The following is a 24847-nucleotide window of genomic DNA, read 5'->3' as shown; positions in this document are numbered from 1 at the left end:
ACTGGAATAGTTAGTCAGGAAAGATGTCTGCTTGTGGTTTGTGTGTGTTTGTATGTGTTAGTTGCACGTTCATGTCTGACTCTTTGTGACTCCATGGACTGGGGCCAGCCAGGCTCCTGTGTCCATGGAATTCTCCAGACAAGAATACTGGAGTGGGTTACCATTTCCTTCTCCAGGGGATCTTCCCGACCCACGGATTGAACCTGTGTCTTCCCACATTGCAGGCAGATTCTTTACCATTTGAGCTATCTTGGCTAATTCATCTCAGGTGCTTTTGAGAATTTTCGTGGCAGTACATACAGTCTACATTATTTGCCATCGTCCATCCATGCTAACATTCTCATATATGTTTATGAGGAACAAATTTATTCATTAGCATGTATACTTGATTAAAAGGTGTTTGCTTGTTTTGAATCATAGATTGGTGAAATTTGATAGGACTTTGAAATGACTTTCATTCTTCAGAAAAATAAAACCCAGAAGAAAAAATGACTCAGCCAGGTTCACAAGGCTGACCCAGACACTGGTTCCAGTAGTCATGTATGAATATGAGAGTTGGACCATAAAGAAAGCTGAGCACCAAAGAATTGATGCTTTTGAACTGTGATGTTGGAGAGGACTCTTGACAGTCCCTTGGACTGCAAGGAGATCCAACCAGTCCATCCTAAAGGAAATCAGTCCTGAATATTCACTGGAAGGACTGATGTTGAAGCTGAAACTCTTAATACTTTGGCCACCTGATGCAAAGAACTGACTCATTTAAAAAGACTCTGATGCTGGGAAAGACTGAAGACGGGAGGAGAAGGGGCGATAGAGGAGGAGAAGGTTGGATGCCATCACCGATTCGATGGGCATGAGTTTGAGCAGGCTTCTGGTGTTGGTGATGGACAAGGGGAAGCCTGGCGTGCTGTAGTCAGTGGTATCGCAGAGTCAGATGCACCTGAGTGACTGAACTGAACTGAGCTCTTTATACATGTCTGCACTTGAACAGTGTAGATTTTGCTCTCTTGATAAGTTTGTGGCACACATCACTGCATTTCCATAAATACAGTTTCCATCATTGTCTATATGTTGTGTGAACCTTTAAAATAATTGTTTCCTGTCAATTCACTAACATTTTTGATGAATTTCAGATAGTATGAAAAATTATAAAATAAATCTTGTTTATATTATTGACATGGAGGTCTTGGAAAGTCCCAGAATCCCTTTCCATTCATGGCTGTTACTAAGAGCATGGGCTCTGGAATCTGAGAACCTCGCCTGTGTTAAAATCTAACTCACAGTAAATCCTTGAAAGCTTGAATGACCTGTTTGATGCCTTAGTGTCATACTCTGTAAATTGGTATTATTACAGTAACTACTCCATTTCTTTTACTGTTGTAATTGTTGATGATGTTGGTGAGCATAAAAAAGGGTGATCCATAAAAAGCATTTAGGGCAGTATCTAAACATTGTAATTGCTATATAAATGTTAGCCACTAAATATATTTCTTCAGATTTGTTTTTTTATGAATATAAATGTTTATCCATAGGATTTAAATAAAGTTAAATAAGATAATGTTCATATATCTTCCTTTTGAGAAACACTAATGAACCCCAGTAGTACCTAGAAAATAATAAATTGACAGAATTTAAATATTTTTCTTGTTTTGAGGATACACATAATTTTATTGATTATAGTTTATTTTTTCTCAATGCACACTCTGTTTTCACTGCCAAAGAAAATAGATTACACACTGTAATTTAGAATATAGTGAAAGTGAAAGTGAAGTCGCTCAGTCGTGTCCGCCTCTTTGCGTGTGGACTGTAGCCTACTAGGCTCCTCTGTCCATGGGATTCTCCAGGCAAGAATACTGGAGTGGGTCGCCACTTCCTTCTCCAGGGGATCTTCCCGACCCAGAGATCGAACCTGTGTCTCCCGCATTGTAGGCAGACACTAACCTCTGAGCCACCAGGGAAGCCCAATAGAAAATAGAAAACACATTGTAATTTATATTGTTTTAGACAAATACTAGTTGTTAAGTTTAGCAATTTCTTTTGACAGAATTTATTGGAATTATGTATCATGTACCAATCTAGGCACTGGAATTATAACTATCATCACAGTCTAGCAGGAAAGACATACATTAAAAATGAACGTAATAACAGCACCATGTGGTAATAAGTATTTAATACTATGAATAAAAAGTGTTTAATACTAAAATGTTAATAACATGTTATGTTAATACTATTTTAATAACAAGTAACTAGATAATAAGTATTTAATATGATGTCTTAAATCATTGTTCACCTGTTTTTGAGCCAGATTTTTGGAAAGAGAACACTTTCAATTTAAGACAATGAACGTTGTAGTGTTAAATAAATCAACATTCATCATGAAGAATTCATTCCGTTCTATACAGTGAAAGTATAAGTACCGTTATCTTTTTTTCAGAAGACTCTGTATTGGAAATCTACATTAGTAAATTGTTTACATCTTTCTATTTTTTTCCTTTCTTTTTCGTACTTTACTTTTGTGGATGACTAATATTAACTTAAAAATCTTTTATCTGAACTAACTGCCAGACTTCTGCAATTTTCAAATATCTTTCAAAAGCAGAAGAAAATTCACTTAGAATCATGACTGTAATCCTGGAAACTATCTTCAATAAAAATTAAAGCTGAACTTAAAAACCATAGTGTTTCAGAATGAGTTCTATATTTTTGACAATACTACAACTTATGAATTTTGACTCTAAGCCAGAATAACATGTTCTTATAATAACATGTTCTCATTTGTAATATTCTCTAATATGATCTACAAGGAATTACAATTGCAGATCATCTCTGCTTTTAAAATATGCTCTGCTCCAAAATTTCATATGATGTCACTTGCTTGAATTTTCACACAGCTTATTTTGTCACATAAATAAGTGTCAGCTTCTGTCAGCTTCTTCATAGTATTTAATACTGTGTTGTTCATTGTCTTAAATCATAAGTGTTCGCTTTCCTAAATTTTTGCTCTCTCATTTGTTTTTGAGCAAGACTTTAGGAAAGAGAACACGATTTAAGGCGATGAATATTATAGTATTAAATAAATCAATTAAATATAATTAGTTTAAGATGCACTGTTTATATAAGCACCACAGTATCAGCAAATGAAAGAAAGTAATAACATATGGAAGCATTTATTTATGAACTTGGGAAAAAGCTGAAAGGTTGGCCTCTTTACTGTTTGTCTTGATGTTGCCCTTCTTCCTTTCTGTTTTCCTTGTTCCTTGATAGTGTGCTTCTCTTTTGGAAATCTCGTAAGACCATAAATCTTCTTAGTAAAAACCTACCAAGGCTGGTGTTTGCCTCAATCCTCTGAAGACTTTTGTGCTCTAAACTGTGTCCTTTTTGTGTCTCTCTATTTCAGTTACATTTTGTTTTCTCAGTGGAACTGAGAACTCAGCCACGTTTTAGAATTGCTCATTTTCTAAATGATACCAACGTGTGAACCAGTAATCCTTTTGCAGTATTATTTGCATCTTAGAAAGAAGATGCATGTTTATCCAGGACACTTTTAGTTTTGTTCATTTAGTGAGAGGCATTGTGCAATAGTTAAAACGAACAGATTTTTGCATTGAATTGACCTGGGCAGAACCTAGTTTTTCAGCTTGGAAGTTTATGTCTTGGAACAGTTTACTTCTTAATATCATTTTTAATTTTTTTTCCAGTAAAAAGGGATGTGAGGGAAAGCTTATGTGATGCAAAATAATTTATAGAGATTAAAAAAATACTAAAATTAATGCTCATCTTTTGTAACAGGAATGCTATAGATGGCAACAAGTTAGAGAACTGAAATAAGAAATTGGGTCAATGTAGAAGTTTCGAAGAGTTGACTCATTGGAAAAGACCCTGATGCTGGGAGGGATTGAGGGAAGGAGGAGAAGGGGACGACAGAGGATGAGATGGCTGGATGGCATCACCGACTCGATGGGCATGAGTTTGAGTAAACTCTGAGAGTTTGTGATGGACAGGGAGGCCTGGCGTGCTGCAATTCATGGGGTTGCAAAGAGTCGGACATGACTGAGCGACTGAAGTGAACTGAGAAGTTTTTGATGTGGTCGGTATCCCATAGGTAGCAACCAGCACACATAGATGTGCTGTGTCCACACATAGTGCTTCTTGGCTGCTCTTGGCTTTCTTGGCTTTTACCTTTGTTCTCTGTTCTATTATTACTTTAGAGGACCCCTGGTTGAAAATTTTAAAACCTAAAATTCTAATTTTTTAATCAATTCTAAATTGTTTTTTTATCACATTCATGAACAGTGATTATCTACATTCAGCCTGTTACACCATACATAAGTTCATGTAGCACTTTCAATTAAGTGCTTTTCTGCATATATCTTGTTTTTGAGTCACACAGGTAGGAAAAGTAACATCATAGGTGTTACATGTCATTTTTTAAATGACAAAACTGAATCTCAGAAGTTTTGCCTCTTTGGGAATTTTCAACTTTTGGGACTAGATTGGAGCAGTGCTAGGTCCTGTGAATACCCATCTGCTCAGTCATTTTACTTATGTCTCAATCCTTTCACTTATGTCAGTTTTCAGTCAAGGCTTTACAAATTGAAACAAGTTTTTATGCCATAAGGGGATTCCCAGGTGGTGCTAGTGATAAAAATTCTGCCTGGTAATGCCAGAGTCGCAAGAGGTGCAGGTTCGATCCCTGAGTCAGGAAGATCCTCTGGAGTAGGAAATGGCAACCCACTTCTTGCCTGGAAAGTTCCATGAGCAGAGGAGCCTGGCGGGCTACAGTCCATGGTGTTGCAAAGAGTCAGCCCTGACTGAGCAACTGAGTACAGCACACACACATTGTTCCATAAGGGTGACACTGTCACAAAATGTACGATGGCGTGATCACTCACCTGGAGCAGACATCCTGGAATGTGAAGTCAAGTGGGCCTTAGAAAGCATCACTATGAACAAAGCTAGATGATGGAATTCCAGTTGAGCTAATTCAAATCCTAAAAGATGATGCTGTGAAAGTACTATACTCAGTATGTCAGCAAATTTGGAAAACTCAGCAGTGGCCACAGGACTGGAAAAGGTCAGTTTTCATTCCAATCCCAAAGAAAGGCAATGCCAAAGAATGCTCAAACTACCGCACAGTTGCTAAACTGCAAAATTCTGAAAGAGATGGGAATACCAGACCACCTGACCAGCCTCTTGAGAAACCTGTATGCAGGTCAGGATGCAACAGTAGAACTGGACATGGAACAACAGACTGGTTCCAAATCGGAAAAGGAGTACATCAAGGCTGTATATTGTCACCCTCCTTATTTAACTTATATGCAGAGTACATCATTCTGGAGAAACGCTGGACTGGAGGAAGCACAAGTTGGAGTCAAGATTTCCGGGAGAAATATCAATAACGTCAGATATGCAGATGACACCACCCTTATGGCAGAAAGTAAAGAAGAACAAAAGAGCCTCTTGATGAAAGTGAAAGAGGAGACTGAAAAAATTGGCTTAAAACTCAGCATTCAAAAAACAAAGATCATCGCATCCAGTCCCATCACTTCATGGCAAATATGGGGAAACAGTGGCTGACTTTATTTTTCTGGGCTCCAAAATCACTGCAGATGGTGATTGCAGCCATGAAATTAAAAGACGCTTACTCCTTGGAAGGAAACTTATGACCAACCTGGACAGCACATTAAAAAGCAGAGACATTACTTTGTCGACAGATGTCCGTCTAGTCAAGGCGGACTTTTTGGTTTTTCCAGTAGTCATGTATGGATGTGAGAGTTGGACTATAAAGAAAGCTGAGTGCCGAAGAATTGATGCTTTTGAACTGTGATGTTGGAGAAGACTCTTGAAAGTCCCTTGGACTACAAGGAGATCCAACTAGTCCATCTTAAAGGAGATCAGTCCTGGGTGTTCATTGGAAGGACTGATGTTGAAACTGAAACACCAATATTTCGGGCAGCTGATGTGACGAGCTGACTCATTTGAGAAGACCCTGATGTTGGGAAAGATTGAAGGCAGGAAGAGAAGGGGATGACAGAGGATGAGACGGTTGGATGGCATCACCTAGTCAATGGACATGAGTTTGGGTTAACTCCGGGAGCTGGTGATGGACAGGGAGGCCTGGCGCAAAGAGTCGGACACGACTGAGTGACTGAACTGAACTGAAGACAAATGTATTTTAAGATAATTCAACATAGCACAGTTAATATGTCTACATTAAGCGACATAATATACACCATTGTCCTGTGTAATGGCTTTGATTTCATTTATAAATGTAAGTATTCCTTTATTAAATGTTGCATTCTATATTTGTTAATCTTGTCATTCTTTTTAAATCGATTGATCAAATGTGTTGTTTTTCTTTGGATATACTCAAAAAGAGCCACATAGTTTCTGATTGTGTCTAGGCTATACAGAAAATACTTTATTAAAGTAATTTGCAATTCTTATAAAGATGAGTACTCCAGGTAAAGATATATTTTAAAAATCTAGTAATAAATTGCTGATTCATAGTAAAGATCCTGGCAATTAATTAATAAATGTATGAATGGACGGTTTGAAAACATACTTTGGTACCTCTCGGATATAGATGTGACTAATATTACTTGAAAATGATTTACTAAAGTAATATACTTCAAAAAAAATAAAGTAATATACTTCATACATGAGTTCATTTTAATTTTCTTTTTCTTTTTTAAGGTTTCAGCAGAGCAGCTTTACCGTTTGGGCTAGTTCGTCGAGAATTATCCTGTGAAGGTTATTCTATAGATCTGCGATGTCCAGGCAGTGATGTTATCATGATTGAGAGTGCTAATTATGGTCGGACAGACGACAAGATTTGTGATGCTGACCCATTTCAGATGGAGAATACAGACTGCTACCTCCCAGATGCCTTCAAAATTATGACTCAAAGGTAAACGTTCATGTGTTAATACCTAATTTTAGCTACAACATCCAAATTAGTGAAAGTGTTATCATAATTCCGTACTGGATGGATACAGTCCATATCTCAGCCTATTCATTAAACCAAGTTAGGGTTTTCCCTACTAATGTTGATTTCTACTTTATATAGATTGACATATTTATACATTGACATAGATAATGACATAGACTGAATTATTATACATTTTTTATATATCATACAATTATGAGTAATCAAAATATAGTCTTGTTTTTTAAGACTTCAAAATTTTGAAATATTTTATAATATCAAGAATGTTTCAGTGTCTGGGTCTTTGGCAGTAATTGCTCCTTAATATTTTTAATGAGTAGACTTCATTTTTCAGCAAAAATTAGCAGAATGTACACAGAATTATCATATTCCTTCTGCACACATGTGCAACTTCCCTAACCATTAACATCCTGACATCCCTTACCACAGTGTTAAATTTGTTGTAATAGATGAGCTCACATAGACACATCATTATCACCCAAAATCCTCAGTATGCATTAGGGTTCACTCTTGCTGTTGTACATTCTGTGGGTTTTGAAAAATTTATAATGACCCTTATCTACCACTGCAGTATCATACAGAACATTTTGATCTAAAAATCCTCTGTGTCCCACCTACTGATTGCTCCCTCCATCTGACCCCTAGCAACCACTGATCTTACTATTTTCTTACAGTTTTGCCTCCTCTAGAATGTCATATAGTTGGGATCATGCAGTATGTAACCTTTTCAGATTGGTTTCTTTCACATAGTAATATGTACTTGTTTCCTCTATGTCTTTTCATGGCTTAATAGCTCATTTTTTTAAAGTGTTAAATAATATTCCATAGTCTGGATGTACTGCAGTTTATCCATTCACCTACTGAAGGACTTGTTGATTGCTTCCAAGTCTTGGCAATTATGAATAAAGTTTCTGTGAATATCTGTTCAGGTTTTTGTGTGGGCATAAGTTTTCAGTTCATTTGGGCAAGTTCCACGAAGCATGACTTGTTGGATCTTATGGTAGGAGTGTATTTAGTTTTGTAAGAAACTGTCAAAATGTCTTTCAAAGTCACTGTACCATTTTTCATTCTCATTGACAATGAATGAAGGGTGCTCCATACCTTCAACAACAGTTATTGTTGTTAATGTTTTGCATGCTGTGAGTGCATCCGAGGTGGCTCAGCAGTAAAGACTCCACCTGCCAATGCAGGAGACACAGGAGACATAGGTTCTATGCCTGGGTCAGGAAGATAATCTGGAGGAGGAAATGGGAAGTCACTCTTAGTATTCTTGCTTGATAGTCCATGGACCGATGAGCCTGGCAGGCTGTAGTCCATGGGGTCACAAAGAGTCAGACACAACTGAAGCCACTTAGCCACATGCATGCAATGACATATCATGTTTAACATCTCTTAATATACTTACTTGCCATTTATTTATGTTTATTAGTGAGGTGTCTGTTCTGGTCCTTTCCCCCTTTTAATTGTGTTGCTTTCTTATTGTTTAGCTTTAAGAGATTTTTTATTTTTACTTTTAATTTTTTTTGGCTGTGCTGCAAGGCCTGCAGGATCACAGTTCCCCAACCAGGGATCGAATCCATACATTCTGCTATGGAAGCATGGAGTGCCAACCCCTGGACCAGCAGAGAATTCCCTCTAAGAGTTTTTTTATAAATATATTTTGGATAAGAATCCTTTATTCCATATGTCTTTTGCAAATATTTCCTCTCAATCTATGACATGTATTAATGCTCAGTTTTAAAAAAGCAAACAAGATAACAACACATTATGAAAGCTAAGAAAACTCAGTAGTGCTCATTCTCTCTCTTTCTTGATTGATAGATAGATAGATAGATAGGAAATGGTGATAGTTTAGTCATCAAGTCTTATCTGGCTCTTTGTGACTCCTTGGACTGCTAGGCCCCTCTATCCCAGGCAAGAATACAGGTGTGGGTAGCCATTTCCTTCTCCAGGGGATCTTCCTGACCCATGGATTGAACCTGGGTCTTGTATGTTGCAGGTGGATTCTATACTGACTGGGCCACCAGGAAAGCCAAGAGAGAAAATAGATAGAGAGAGAGAATGGAAAGAAGGAAGGAAGGTAGATGGAAAGAAAGAAGGAAAGAAGACAGAAAGATATTTGGGTAATATACAACGGTTAATTTTGTGTTTTAAGATTGATGTACTGGAAAGTGTTATAAACTATAAAACATGAATGGTATCTCTTAACTGGACAGTTGCATTCCTACAAGTAAATAGGATATGAAAAACTGCTGCCAATGTTTATGGACTTTCTCTGCCATAACACAGATTACCTAATTCTTGGCATCTTTTTTTGTTTTGTTAAGCTTATTACTCATGGCATCTTAATTAGAGTTTTCTTATATGTAAGATATTAAAAAAAGATTTAGTTATGACTGATCTAAGACAGTAATATCCAGCAGTTCCTGTTATTTAGAACATAAAAACTCTGACGCAAAACAAGTTTGACAGAATTTGTTATACATTATTGATTTTGGATTTTTTAAGAAAAAATACTAGGAAAACCCATTATCTTTCTGTTCAAAGCCTTTACTCTCTCCTCCTGACTCTTTTCCTCCACTGAAAACAATCTTTTGTCCAGTAGCTTATATGCTAATCTACCTTAAAAGTAGAACAGTAGATTTTTGGGGTCTGAGCAGTGTAGGCACAATGAAAACATCCAAATGTGATAACAGCAATGAAGGAAATAATGGAAAAACTATTTTAAAAAAATCCAGTCCCTAAGAATATGGGTACAAATTGCTGTAAAATCTCTAATTTCATACAGAATACATATTAACATATTTTTATTGATAACACATTATAGTAAGTAGGTTTTTTGTTAATGTTGATACTGATCAAGATATTTTTAATAAATAAGATAATATATAATACTTTTGAAAGATTTCCATCAAAGTGGTTTTATGTTTAGTTTGTAAAGGGTAGTTATTTAAAAAAGGTAAAATCTTATTTGCACAAATGACACTGGATAAATGTTGCTTTTTTTTTTTTTTTGCAGAAAAGTCCTTTATAGACTATGTTAGATTTGAAATCTAGCTTGTGAAACAAATTGCAAAACATAATTTACCTTCTTTAAAAGAACGAATTCTGTGCTCCAATAAGATAGTAGTAGAACAATTTGCACATAGTATTTCAAAAATTGGGAATCGCCTATATTAGGTGGACATTTACATGTTGATCCTACTGTTCAGTGGTAGTGATATGAGATGAACATCTAAAATTAGGCCAGAGAGAAATAGGAAATGAGAAATGATTATGTATAATTACCTGTTTTTATTAGACTGACAGGCAAAAAGCAGTGGGAGTTAGTACAAAGAGAATCTGAAAGACCTGGCCCTGAGGAATTGCACATTGTAGGTAACTTTTGTTTATGAGTTTATTCATTTAAATACATGGTTGAGTATCTAGCACAACACATAAGCCTTATCCTACTTCTTAATATAAATATAATGACATGTTATAGTAAATGTACAAAATAAGATAGCAAGTAATTTTCATTGTTTTAGTCTTCGTTAATGGTTGAGCGTTTTTCTTTAGTTGTGGCAAGCAGGAGCTACTCTTTAGTTGCAGTGCATGGGCCTCTCACTTCAGTGGCTTCTCTTGTTGCAGAGAACAGGCTCTAGAACATGGGCTCAGTAGTTGTGGCATATGGATTTAGTTGTCCTATGGCCTGTGGAATCTCCCTGGAACAGAGATCGAACCCATGTCTCCTGCATTGGCAGGCAAATTGTTTACCACTAAGCCACCAGGAAAACCCTTGATGACACAGTTTAAAGGAACTTAAGTTTGTGCATATTTAAATCCTGTGAAAGCATACTGCTGTTCCCTTGTTATGAAAATTTCTAATCAATTTATGGTGTGTTAATGAAAATAAAGAGTTCTAACACTGCCTGTAGAAACTCTATTTTTAAATTGTTTTATTATATTAGTGGCTTTATAATTATGTAATCAACACAGTGACGATTTAAATGTTAACTTTTTATTGACAAGGAATACAGTGTTGTTTTAAATAATGAGTTTCACAGTGGTAATTTATCAGTACTCCATTCTGTGTATGTTAGATTAAAAACCCTAAAGGAAGTCTACCATATCTGACTGTTACATAGTTTCAAATAACTGTAAGAAAAATAGGTAGACAATATTTTTGCAACTGAATTATTACAGAATAATTATTGACTATGTAGAATACTTGTCCCTTTTTAAAGATATCCTTTCAGTATTTACAAATAAAGTAAGAGCTTTTTCACCAAATCCTAATAATTTGGCAAAACTTTTCCATTTATAATCATCAAAAGATATGTTAATAATTTTAAAAATCAGACTTTTTTTCTTTAATGTAGGAAATTCCTTTTTGGAAAGATTAAATAAAAGCACTGGATTTTTTTCTGTTGTATTTGAAACTCCCCACTTTTTGTGTATAGTAATAGATAACACAGAAATTTCAATACCATGAAAATATGTTTATATTTTACTTCAAGGCTTTCCTACCTCCCTTCCTCATTGTTATCACTTCACCAGTTAAGAGTCAACTAAATAAATACACTTGTAATTCTTTGTGGTAAAAGTATTAATAATTGTTATTTATTCTCCATTTTATATTTCCTGCTTATTTAAAACTATGCAACCAAGGCTTTTTTTGTAACTGATTCTATTATCTTTTAAATGTATTGAATGGCTCATCCTGAAAAGTAAGAAATGAAACTCTTTCCTAAATGATATATTTTTAATACTCTATAAAATAATTACCATTAGAAATAATTTTTAGCACTCTTTAAAGATAATTGTTGTAAGTTCACTTAAATATGAAATAGTTTCAACACTTTGAATTCATTAAGGCAAATTAAAAAAAACCCTCTTACTACTCATCAAATACTCTCAAGTATTTGATGAATAAGTAAATTAGAATTTTGCTAAAAATAGTGTTTGTAGCATTGGGTAAAATCTAGTTAAAGTGATGTGCTAAATTTGTTTCTAAGTTACTCTTCTGTTTTTGTTTATAACTGTCTCTGTCCATTTCTTCACTCTAAGCATTTGCCAGTTCTCTTCCAGGTCGTCTATTGCCTTAGTTTATGGTTTGCAGTTGCCCTTAACGTTTGTTATAACACTGTGGTCAAGAGATCTGAAAGTGAGAAAGCATGTAAATGTTTACTGCATTTTTAAAAAATAATAAATGTTAGGTTAATGGGCATAGGTAGGTTCAGTTTTTCCGAGTCTGAACTCATACTATCAGATGTACATCAGTGTACCTTTCTCATTGCAAAGAGGTTCTAAAAGTAATCTGTACTGCCCTCAAGAAGATGGTAAAAATATTCCTCAGTTTTTCCCTATGGTGGGAAAGGTATATTTTGGGTAGTTGATTCCAAGATAAGCCCTTTTGTTTGTGTGGAAATAGCCCAAGGAAAGTAAAATAGTGCCCTAGGTTTAGGGAACTAGCCTTATTCTTTTTAAGATTTTACCCAATTTTTTTTAAGCCCACTTACGGATACCGACTGGATAGAACCTCATAGAACTACAATAGGTTTCTTATTAAATAAAATTGATTATATTTTTGGTTGTTAAACTACCAATTTAAATTTCTCTAAGTTGGGAAACATGGTGGAATATAAATAAGTAGTTAAGTGATCCATCCATAAATAAGTAGTTAAGTGCCAGATACAGATCTGGCACTCAAAAGAGTGTTGAAAGAAAAACACACAGATGAAGCAACATAAATGTAAGGTTGGTAGTTTTAGGTGAATAGATGACATTACAGAGGTTATATGCAGTTGGTATGTGCAAAAGCTCTAGAGAACCCCTGCACGTAAGTGGAAAAGGTAAAGGTACCATCTAGGAAATCAGAATGAGAAGAGGAGGGTAATGTCTCATAAGGTAGCACTAAAGTATAAGAAAGATTCATTTTTTCCCTTATTGATGCTGAAGAATTTTATTCTACTTAGTTTAAATAAAAGAACATATTAGGATTTTTAGGATAGGAAAGTTTCAGGATGGAAATCAACAAAGCAGCATTCAGCCTTGCATAGAACAGAAGAGTTAGGTACTACTCTACAGTCACAGACATCCAGGAAAGGAATAAACACTAGATTAATGAAGTAGGAGTACAGTTCAGAGATTTTTAACTTAAGGGGAAAAAGTCTAGCTTTTTGAACATGGGAGCAATTTAATAAATTAAGTAAGAGACAAAACTGATTTCAGAGCCTCGATCTTGTCTAAAAAGTTTGGGATGATGAAAGTAAGCTTGATGAGTAGAGACCAAGTTAATGTATTCCCATCCGGTACCCCATTCAATAACTTCTGTATTCTTGAATTTTCTTCTTCTAAACTTTCCAATGCCCCCAGCCTATTATCTTCAAATATGTTAATTACATTTTTAACATTGTTAATCCAATAGCAGTTCAAGCGGTGATGATTTCTTGTGTGCCTGAGCATATGATAAAAGGTGTCATTTTATATATATGTGCATTTCTTTTTTGTTTTCTGTTCCATAATTCTTTATGTTACAGTAGGTCATAGAATGAGACTGAAAAAAATGCACACATTGACTTTTTCACCTCTCTTCTTGCTATGAAGCAGGACACACAACTAGGGACCCTTTTTATGAAGGAAAAAACGTAGGCCATTGCTTCTATTTTAAGAGAGTTATTGAATAACAGATTGTTGGAACTGCTGAGAAATTTGGGACTCATCATACTGTAGTTCTCTCATTTCAGTCTGAAAGTCAACTGTCATTGCAGTGAAAGCACTCATTCACATTTGTAGCACATATATTCTCCTCACTTATTTTTAAAATATCTTTGGGAAGAAATGGGCAATATGATACCCTCTTTTTACTTTGTGAACCTTGGAAAAGGTTGAACTATTGGTCTCAGAGGCTGAAACCTCAAAGTATCTATACCTGGAACCTTGTTAACATCTTAGTTGCATGAAAATTGATTTTTAAATAATATTTAATAATCATTTTAAAATTATCTAGGTTTTGTATATATCCTTCTATTATTTTCAAGTATACTAACAGATACTAACTGTGTATAAAATATTTAAAGAAAGGAGATACTTAAATGCATGCACAGATCCCCACAAAACCCTCGTATGACATCTGATGGATGTTAGAAGATTCTCAGAAGTTAAGCAAGAAAATTCGTTAAATTCCAGTTGCAATTCTACAAGTGTTCTCTGGCTAACTTCATGATTATAGATTTCAGTGTAGGCATGCTCTCCTTGACATAAAACCCTTTCCACTTTTATACTGATGGTTCAGTCTTTATAAAGAAATGTTATGTCCAAGGCAGAGGTATATGAAGGAGGTTTTATTTAATTCTTTGTTCCCTGATCTCTTTATAGGTATCAATAAACTTAAAACCTGTCTAATACATTTATATCCCTTTCATATTAATTTTTAGTGGGAAAAATTAGCTAAATCTGCCTTATCTGATTTGATGTTTTATAATATTTTAGGGGTTGGCATATTTTATTTTTGTATTATTATCCATACTTGCTAGTCAGGGGTACCCTTCTCTTGCTTAATATATTTATTCAGTGCACCTATTCATTCTCATAGGGTTTAAGCCTGCATTTTTGAGACACTGCAGTCTTAGCTTTATGCTGTTTATCCCAAGTGTTTTTATCTGTCTGTGGTGTCAGGTTTATCAACCATTTGTCCATTAAGATAAAATGCATCTGGGGAAAAATAAATAAATCAAATACTACTAACTCATCATCTATGTGATGTATTTAGGTTATTTTCTGTTGAGTGATGGATTTGTGCTAATTCTTTCTCTCTTGGCTTAATTTGTTTTAAGACAACTAACTGGAATTACAGGCACCTCTCTTTGTCCAAGGATTGGGAGGTTACAGTACAAACTCTTGAACCTTAGTAGAGTAAATAACCATTAAAGCTGTTATTGATAACATTAATTGGACACATACTTTGCATGTCACTTACTGATGGGCATTTAAACCAAAGTACTCATTATAGAAAGGAAAGACTATTGGCAATAATAAACTTGAACCATATTAAACATTCACATTTAGTGTGCAAAAAAGACTAGTAAAACGGCTTAGAAGACAAATCATCTAAATATCCCTTATGACCTTGCTTATAAAATGTAGGAGAAAGGAACAATGTCACATCCAAGATTCTGCCCTGCAGAGTCCTCTGTTTCTTCTTTTAAGGTGAAAATTGTAAAATAATTCTATTGGATAATGTAGACTGAGAGTAAAAGTGTGAACTTCTGGTTTTATTGGTACTATTTCCCTGCAGCTCTCAAATGGTAAAGAATCTGCCTGCGATGCAGGAGACCAGGGTTTGATCCCTGGGTTGGGAAGTTCTTCTGGGGAAGGGAATGACAATCCACTCCAGTATTCTTGTCTGGAGAATCCCATAGACATAGAAGCCTAGCAGGCTACAGTCCATGGGTTCTCAAAGAGTCAGACATAACTAGTGACTAACAGACACACACAATATATGGATTTTACTCTACGTATTGTTGGTCAAGAAAGCCAGAATCATTTTCTCTGCAGACACTACATTACTGATCTTCAGAATTTCCTAAGGATTATTCAGTGAAATTAAGAGCCTTAAATAATACCATAAGAATTTGAGTTTGATTTGATTTTTGGACAGATACTGGTCAGATGAAAGATAGGGATGAGTTTTTAAAAGTAAAGACATATCTCATTTAAACTCTGGTGTTTTTATTTTTGAAACTAAAGTGGAGAGGTGAATAAATAAAAGTAAATGTGAACATCCATTTGATGTAGATTTTATTTATAGTAATCTTTTCATAATCTTAGTTATTATTTATTCTAGCTTTCTCATTTGAAAGATTAGTTTATGGATGAGATGATAGTGGCATTTCAGTAGTACATGTATTATCATGTATCTTGTAGATTTTTACTCTTTTAGAGCATTCTCTCATACACTAAACATTGGTTTCTATTTAAAAAGTAAATTTAAACAAATTAATTTATTAATTGACAGAAACCAAGTGTAATTCAGCATTATGTTGCTAAAATGTTCTGGCCAATGAAATGTTAAGTAACTAGATGAACACATAGTAAATCTGCTTACATAAGACTTATTTTCAAATACCCATTGAGTAGTTTGTAAAAGTATGATTTCTTTTTATTGTGTATCTGATTTCTGAACTCATACGTCTAATATCAGTGTATAAATACGGATTATAAAAATCCATAAAAGAATATAACATAAAAACAGTTTAGTTTGAGCAAATAAAAATTGATATTTAATCACAGTTATAAAGAAAATACCACTCCAGTACTCTTGCCTGGAAAATCCCATGGACAGAGGAGCCTGGTAGGCTGCAGTCCATGGGGTTGCTAAAGAGTCAGATATGACTGAGTGACTTCACTTTCACTTTTCAATTTCTTCTCCTATGAAAAACTAATAGATAAATGCTACTGAACTGTGATATATTGCATATTTTCTACCAGTATAAGAAATGAAATATTATGATTGAAAGTTTACTTAAGAATTTGGAATTGTTTATTTTATATAATTCACATTGGCATTTTTATTACCAGTTAATAAATTTATATATTCATTGAAGCTATGGAATAGTTCCACTGTATGAAAGTATGCTGTTTATTATTTTATACATTTAATTATGTCATAATAAGAAAACATAATTTTGAGTAAAGTTGAGAATTTTCCATTTTTATAATTTCTTTTTACTTTACTGAAGTTTCTAATTAAGTTAAAAAAGTTGCCTATATGTTATTTGGTAGAGAAATATTTTTATTTGTTTGTTTACCATAAATTCTTGTTTTATTTTCTTACTAGCAGTTTAACTGCTTGACTTTGCCACATCAAAAACATAGCAATTGTGAGTTGTTATCATTCAGTTGTTCAGTTGTTTAAAAACAGCTAAACTATCCTTTATTATGGCCCCATTAATTTTCCATATGTTATATAATGAGATTGCACACCTATACTATATTAATAATAACAGGAAACACCAGAACGGATATTTACTTTGTATATTTCCTAAGGAAATTTATTGTGGGTAATTAGATTTCTAATTGCATTTTACTAATATTTACGTCTTACATATTTTAGAGTCTTAAATCCTTTTTACTATTTTCTTCAGATATCTTTTTAGCAGTGTAGTTAGGATTTTTAGTGCTGTTTTTTATTTCACAATTAAGATGAGAACTAGTATCTCTCAGATATTTCTAGATAAAATCTAGTTTTTAAGAAATACAAAGAAGTGAGCAATTCTGTAATCTTAATATCTATTTCCTCTAAACCAGTCAAGTGTATGGTGTAGCTAATGTGTGTTGCAATTCTCTCAATATTTTTTGGTATAAAGACATGGTTTTCAGAAGAAAGACATGGTTTTCTTCAATAAAAGACATGGTTTTCAACCAGTAAAGGCATGGTTTCAGAATGCCCCTTGGCCTTGAAGAGAATGTCTGAAATGAGTGTCCCTCTATATAAGTTGTCGATTTCAAGACACCTGTCTGTTTTTCAGACTTCTTAATGAAGTCATCTGTAATTTGTGAAAATAGTACTGTTTCTAAAGGTAGATTTTCCATTAATCTCTTAATGAATCTTAAATGTCAGAGCACTTTATTTTCACAGGCCTCTTCCATGACATTCTTAGGGTCCCAAGCAACATGCTCACAGGGTCACATTTTTGAAAATTTTGCTGAAGTATGGTATTTAAACACAATCTTTTAAGGTTTGGGTTTCATCCTCTGACTTCTCTGTTGTAATTCTTCTCGTTTATGGTTGCTTAGGGGTACCCAAGGGTATCTGGGGATCCTGTTAAGTGTAGGTTCCATTGGTGATAAATTAGTTTGAGTTTAATGGGGGTATTTTTATGTTGTTTTCTGGACACTTCTGTGCTCATGTTCAGTTGTTCAGTCATGTCTGACTCTCTGTGAACCCATGGACTGTAGCCTGCCAGGCTCCTCTGTCCATGGGATTTTATGGGCAAGAATACTAGAGTTGGTTGCCATTTCCACCTCCAGGTATCTTCCCAACCCTTGTGTACAGTTTAGTTTTTACTAGCTATTCTGGTGAAGAACTGGCCTCTAGAAATACTCCTGTTACTCATTATACTGTCTACTGATTGTGACATAAATTTTAAAGATCGGATCAGTTCAGTTCGGTCACTCAGCGTGTCCGACTCTTTGTGACCCCTTGGACTGTAGCACGCCAGGCTTCCCTGTCCATCACCGACACCCAGACCCTACTCAAACTCATGTCCATCGTGTTGGTGATGCCATCCAACCATCTCATCCCCTTCTTCTGCCTTCAGTCTTTCCCAGCATCAGGGTCTTTCCCAATGAGTCAGTTCTTTGCATCAGGTGGCCAAAGTTTTGAAGTTTCACCTTCTGCATCAGTCCTTCCAAAGAATATTCAGGACTGATTTTCTTTAGGATTGACTGGTTGGATCTCATTGCAGTCCAAAGGACTCACAAGAGTGTTCTTCAACACCACAGTTCGAAAGCATCAGTTTTTCAGCGCTCAGCTTTCTTTATAGTCAACTCTCACATCCATACATGACTACTGGAAAAACCATAGCTTTGACTAGACGGACCTTTGTCAGTAAAGTAATGTCTTTTCTTCCAGGGAGCAAGCATCTTTTAATTTCATGGCTGCAGTCACTATCTGCAGTGATTTTGGAGCCCAAAAAGATAAAGTCTGTCACTGTTTCCGTTGTTTCCCCATTTATTTGCCATGAAGTAATGGGACTGGATGCCATGATCTTAGTTTTCTGAATGTTGAGTTTTAAGTCAACTTTTTCACTCTCCTCTTTCACTTTCATCAAGAGGCTCTTTGGTTCTTCTTCGCCAAAGGTGGAAGGTCAGATATCATATTACAATTTGAATGTGTCCTGTGGAACCTATAATATATGTCAGGTGGTAGAGGAATAGTGTTTAAAATGTATGAAATCAAAAGCTACACTATAAAATTCTTTTAGTCATTAAATGTGTAAAACGGCAGGCGGGAGATTTGGTTCTTATTGATAACTAATCAAAACTGAAGTTCTTTCCCATATATTCTTGGTGAATTATATACAGAACATAGAGAACAGATCAAAGGTAGTATGTGTAATTATAAATGCACCATACTGTTCTCCTTTTTTAATGAGTATCATATAAAACAAAATCTGTCAGAATACTTGTGTTTGTGGAGCACAGACTATAGCATTTCAACAAATATGAGCACATTGTAGGTGTTTACCTAGTGTATACAAACCATTAATATTAAAAAATAAATTTTGATCAGCTGTTTAGGTGGAAAAGCAAAATTATAGAAAGTAATACTATGAAATTGTGAAGAGACATTCCTGAGATACTTGGTGAAAAAAATATTAAGGAAAGTATAGTAAATGAATGGAAAGCAATTAAATTATTAAAATGTTATTTTAGTTTTTTGTGGTTTGTTACTGTGATACTTGTAGGCTTTTAAAAATTAGTGATGTTTGTTGTGCTTACCCTTTTTTTCCTAAATAATTATTCACTTTGGTACTGTATTTTCTACTTGTAATTTTTTTCTTAAAGTGGTAACCCTGTTTTATAAGCTGTAGACCTTATATAACTTGAATCCACTCCTACTATTTTTATTTATAATGTATTACTAGAAATTGGCACACTTTTCCACTATACAGTCTTAGGTTGATGTGTGCATTTCAGGATATTTATTTCTTTTTAATTGTATTTCATTTTGTCTCCTTTATATTCCAAAGATTTAGGGTTTGAAAGAAGAAAATTGATAAGTTAAAATTTTAACAAAGCAGTTTATTAATTTAATTAAGTAGATAACAAAATATTTATTCATTCAGTAAAAGGGCTGAGATAGGAAAACATTAACATTTTTACATTTTTTGTTAAATAAATGCTTGGTTTGAAGCATTTCTATTATAAACTAAGGGAGTTTTAAGCTATATGAGGTTTAAACAAGTACTCAAGAAATTATACCAATGGGCTTTGTTTTTATATTTTCTTTCCACTGTCCCAGTTTTCCAGGTTTGGAAATTTGCTTCACCCCCACTTCCCACTCCTGTTAAGACCTTTTTGTAACAGAAAACATTTTTCTTAAATTATGATGATTTCATAGTAACCATTAAATGATTAATAATGATTTCAGTGGATTTCTATAACATCATCAAAAATCCTTTTATAAATCAAAGGTTTCTTTTTAGTTTTACTCTCAGAACTTTTCAAAACAATACAGCAAGAGGATGGAAAAGAATGAATTCTAAATTTTCTAGCACATTTAAAAATTTTCTCATTTTATTCCACACATTAAATTATCTTATGACACAGTCCTAAGATGTTATCATTGTTAATTAATGGAATTCTGTGTATATAATCTGAAAGACTGTTTATAAGTAACTTTTGAAGTCTAGCTGTGCGTTATTGTGTGGGTGAGTCTATACCCTTTAAAACTGTATAATCAGGTATGTTGGGTCAACATATGGATTATGGTTGTTGCAAGTATATCATCTGATGCATTGGTTTAGAACCTTTGTATGTGAATTTCTGTTTCTTTCAACCCTTGACAAGTAGACCTTTATTAAGCTGTGATGATTACTGAATATGAAATGTAACCAAGATTATTTTTATTCAAATATAATTTAAATATTCATCAAAGAGAAGTTATGCTTGAGACTGACAGAGACTATTAACATCAAAAAATATAATTAACTGCATTGGGTATCATGAAGCAGAGTTAGCCAAATAGCCGAGAGGTCTAATTGCTCTAGAGTTTGAGAAGCAATGGTTTTATTTTATGCTGTAGCTGTGGAATTAATAGTAATGTGGTTTCCTATGTGGGCCAATTAAAAACTGCCTGTTAAGGTTCATTGCTCCATAGGAAACCCATTGAATATCGCTTAGTAAACAGGATTGACATATCAGTGTGTACAAGAAGATAAAGTACAATAAAAACCACGAAAATGAGAAGTGGTAGTAAAAGAACTGTTTTTGCAAACAGTCCATTAAACTCTTTACAATTATAGCATCGCAATGGATGTTATGGTATGCCCTCCAGATTCCCGCTTCAGAGCAGGCCATTTTCCCCCTCAGCTGCCAAGGGAGCTGCCTGCGGAAGGGCTCAAAGTGAGTCCCTGCCCAGGAACTGCTATGGGCTAAAGGGATCATAAATCCTTTTCCCTAGAGGAAGTCCACTGAATGCCAGGGTGCAGAAGGTTGGCCGCCTCATGTTTGCTGCATTTTAAGACATTTCTGAAGCGCTCTCCCAACCTCGAAGCTCCCTCCCCCAGGAATTTGCTAGGCCTTTATTTGCAGCCAAATTGTACTTCTCAGACTACCTAATCCTGCTTCACTTAAGGCTTCACTGACAGTTCTAAGGGCATTATAAGAGTCTCAGAGGCTGTGGCTCAAATTCTGCTTCCCGTGTCACCCAACCTAAGGAAGGTAGTAATATTAATTATAAAAACAAGTCCTATCAGCGATATTGGTTACAGGTATTAAAGAAGTCTGACAATTAAAAACTAAAATAGTTTAAAGCACATTTTAAAAATGCCCAGTTCAGGTCTAAAACATGGCCTTTTACATTCTAAAGTTTATCTTTTGTCATGTTGTGCTTTTTCTTTAATAAAGATAATATTCTGACCTGTGTGATGCTATTCTGCCTTTTAGTTGAATGCAAAAGGAAAGCATTACTGATTGAACCCAGAAGATTTTTTCTTGTCCATGATGTAGAGATGTAAAAGTGGGCAGACATTCTAATGGCATCTTGACATTAATGAGGGTGCTGAAATGGAAGAGCTAAAGGGTCAAAGATAAGAGCAGTAGCAAGATCTTCCAGTGTTTCTATTTCATAATAATGACATCAAATATATTTAATAAACTATTATTTCTAACAAAATATGTAATGTTATGTGTGATTGTACTATTTTAAGTATTAGACTACTTTTTGTAAATAAAAATAGTTCTAAAACTCTGGCTATAAAATGTGCAACTTCAGATATATTTAGCTGTATTTTTTTTTAGCTGTGTTTTTTGTAAGACGTTAAAATCTTAAAATAGCAGTAGATTTTAATGTGTACAATATAGTTAGGTAGACATTATATCTTTAATCTGCAGTGATAAAAGTGTTTTCCTGGTCATTCATTTTTGAATATGCTTACCCTGTTTATATCTGTGGCCTAAGAGGGCATGTTAGCTTTCAGAAGAGCAGTGTTGCTATTTCACAGCATACAGCCCTGTACTCCCAAGCTTCTACATGGTGCTAGTGGTATTTAAAACTCTTGAGTCTAACATTTTATAGGTCATGATGAACTGAGCTTTCACGATGAACTGAGCTTTTAGATAAGTTACTGATATGGAGCTAATTTAGGTTAGGAATGTTAACGGAATGGAAGCCTTCTGCCTTCAACGGTTAGAAACTTATGCAAACCACATAAATCAGTTTTACATGGTTATAGAACTGTGCTTCACTTCTGAAAATTATCTTTCATTCATTGATTTATGCTTCCAAATAATTACTGAGTTGTGTGGTGGGCAAACTAATGTGTCAAAAACACTCTGAGATATTTGCGAACAATTGGTAAGAATATATATTTTTAAGTGTACACACTGGTGTTTATGAAGTCAATACATTCTAGAATAAAGCACAGTGCTACCCATGTGGTTCAAAGATGCTTAAGGCAGATGCTCCCCTTTCCAAGATAATATAATCTGTAAAGAAGATGAGATACATACAGAAATAACTCTGATACCAGATCTCTCAGATAGCACAGTAGATTTCTAAAAACTGATAAAGGAAAGTGATGTGCAATGTAGTGAGGTAGGAAAACGTTGAGGGAGTATTGAGTAGGTCTATTAAAGGAGTTACACAACTTCTGTCCTCACTTTTTAAAACTTTCTAGACCACACTGCATCTTATTAACGTTTTCCTTCCTTTGAGGTATTGTGAATTCTCTTCTTGCACTTAGACTACAGAGGAAAGGATTTTTCAAAGATGGGGTTCTTTATATACTTCTCAAAATTAAGGAATAGTCACATAAAATATTATATTTGAAATTTTAAACTCTGAAATATAGAAAATAGCACTAGTGTTTTTTAAGCCCTTCATATTGACTCTGAGAACAACAAAGTTTCACTTACAGAGAATGGTAAAACATAATTTCATATCCATATGTTTATTTTCTGCTGCTTAGATATTGTTTGGATGTGGTATAATAAGTGTATAACTGTGCTTTCAAAATTCTGTAACTAGGGTATAGCAGCAGATAATGTCTTGTCTCACTGTTTCTAGTACCGGAACCACCAGTGGATATAAAATTATCTTTTCCTTCCTTCCATCCTTTCTTCCTTTCTATCACTTTAGGTATCTATCAATCATTTATCTATCTGATTTTAGATAATTTTTTGCCTTTGTGACTGAGATGTAACAGAGGGTCCTTGCCTTGATCTGTGCTTTTTTAAAAAACGAGCACTTTTGGTAATACACTGTAGACTGAATGCCTATGGGTAGGTGTTCAGTTATCGAGAATGCCATCAGCAATGCCTTGTTGCTTTCTTATCAGCTACTTCCTGCTGTCAGCTTGGCACTTATTTCAATAGAAAAGGATTTGCATCAAATGTAATGCCTTATTATATACAGCTAACATGGGGTTTTTAATTGTGCAAACACAGGAGACTCCTGCAGTGATAGTCAATTTGATAAAAGGATTAGATTATGAATATTTTGTCATGATTAAAGATTAGTTCTGATTTATCAGAAGTAAGCCAGTGAAATTTGCCGTATATTTATCAGTTAGGTGAGACTCCATTAATTTTGAGAGTGTATGAACCACAGAGTATCCGCCTCTTTATAATTCTCTGATGAATTTGATTATTTATATTCAGATTATGGGTATTAAGGATTGTTTTTAGCCTTCTGCACCTGCTCTACTGCTAAGAGTACCCCATGAGTCTGTGGTTCCAGGCTTTTGTTTTTATTGTTTTTCATTTCTTGTCTTACAGAACACTTAGGTAAACATCTCTACAAAATTTCTGCCGTTTTTATTACAGTAAATGACATTAGTATGTACCAACAGGAGACTTTCAGTTGTTCCTTCAATTAAAAAACCCTCGGTAAAACATAGAGGAATGAGAATTCCAATTTAGGAAGTAGTTATTGAGTGAGCACTGTTTGCCCTAAATAGGACTAGGCATTCCAAGGAATTTAAAAGAAGCCTAACAACATCTAACTAACTGAGGAGATAAGACTAGGGTCCTAGAAACAGCTGAAGGCATTCATGGTATGAGAACTGATACAATGAAGTGCCTGACACTCTTTGGGGGTGTTTGAAAAATAATATAAACAAAAACATAAGCAATTTACAGCTCAATTTTAAACATGGAAAATACTGGTGAATTAAATAACAATTTTATGCAAAATATAGACTAGAGCCACAAAGCAGAATATGATTAATTGCCAAATTAATTATATAGACAGTTGCTGCCATAGGGAAAGGAGAGAAAGATCACTTCAGGTTCAAGTAAATGGGGAAGAATTGAATACTGTTTGGCCAGAATAGTTTACGTGCTAGCCTTCTCTAATCCTCTTCGTTAGCAGATGCTTCTTGCAAATGTGCGTTTCTTCTTTGGCTTGCATTAAGGGCATCACTGTGATTTGGAATATAGGAGTTGTTCAGACTATCAGTGTGGTGTCCTCAGTTCAAAAAATGCTCTACCCTCAGAGAAAAGATTCTTCAAATGGTTCTTCCATAAGGAAAAAATAGCTCAGGAAGTGTATAGACAGTGTTTTCTGTGAGAATTCAGTTCACATGCATCTTTTTAAATTAGAAAGAATAACACAAGGATAACAAGATTATGGTTTTTATGAGGCACAAAGTTAGACCACATAATTAATAAAAAAAAGATTCATGACTT

General features: G+C 34.6%; 1 protein-coding gene across 13 annotated transcripts in view; it reads left to right on the top strand.

The window, feature by feature from the left end:
* ADGRL2 (adhesion G protein-coupled receptor L2) overlaps positions 1-24847 on the top strand; it is a 296333-nt gene that overhangs the window by 204766 nt on the left and 66720 nt on the right. For all 13 annotated transcript variants that reach the window (XM_043460873.1, XM_043460877.1, XM_043460872.1 and 10 more), the window contains one exon: positions 6697-6910. In XM_043460873.1, the coding sequence (XP_043316808.1) occupies positions 6697-6910 (214 nt within the window). The remainder of the gene's footprint in view (positions 1-6696; positions 6911-24847) is intronic.

This window comes from Cervus canadensis, chromosome 2 (assembly GCF_019320065.1).
Source record: "Cervus canadensis isolate Bull #8, Minnesota chromosome 2, ASM1932006v1, whole genome shotgun sequence".
In the NCBI taxonomy this organism is placed as follows: domain Eukaryota; kingdom Metazoa; phylum Chordata; class Mammalia; order Artiodactyla; family Cervidae; genus Cervus; species Cervus canadensis.
Note: the sequence above shows the minus strand (reverse complement) of the source record. Positions and strands in the feature narration are given on the sequence as shown.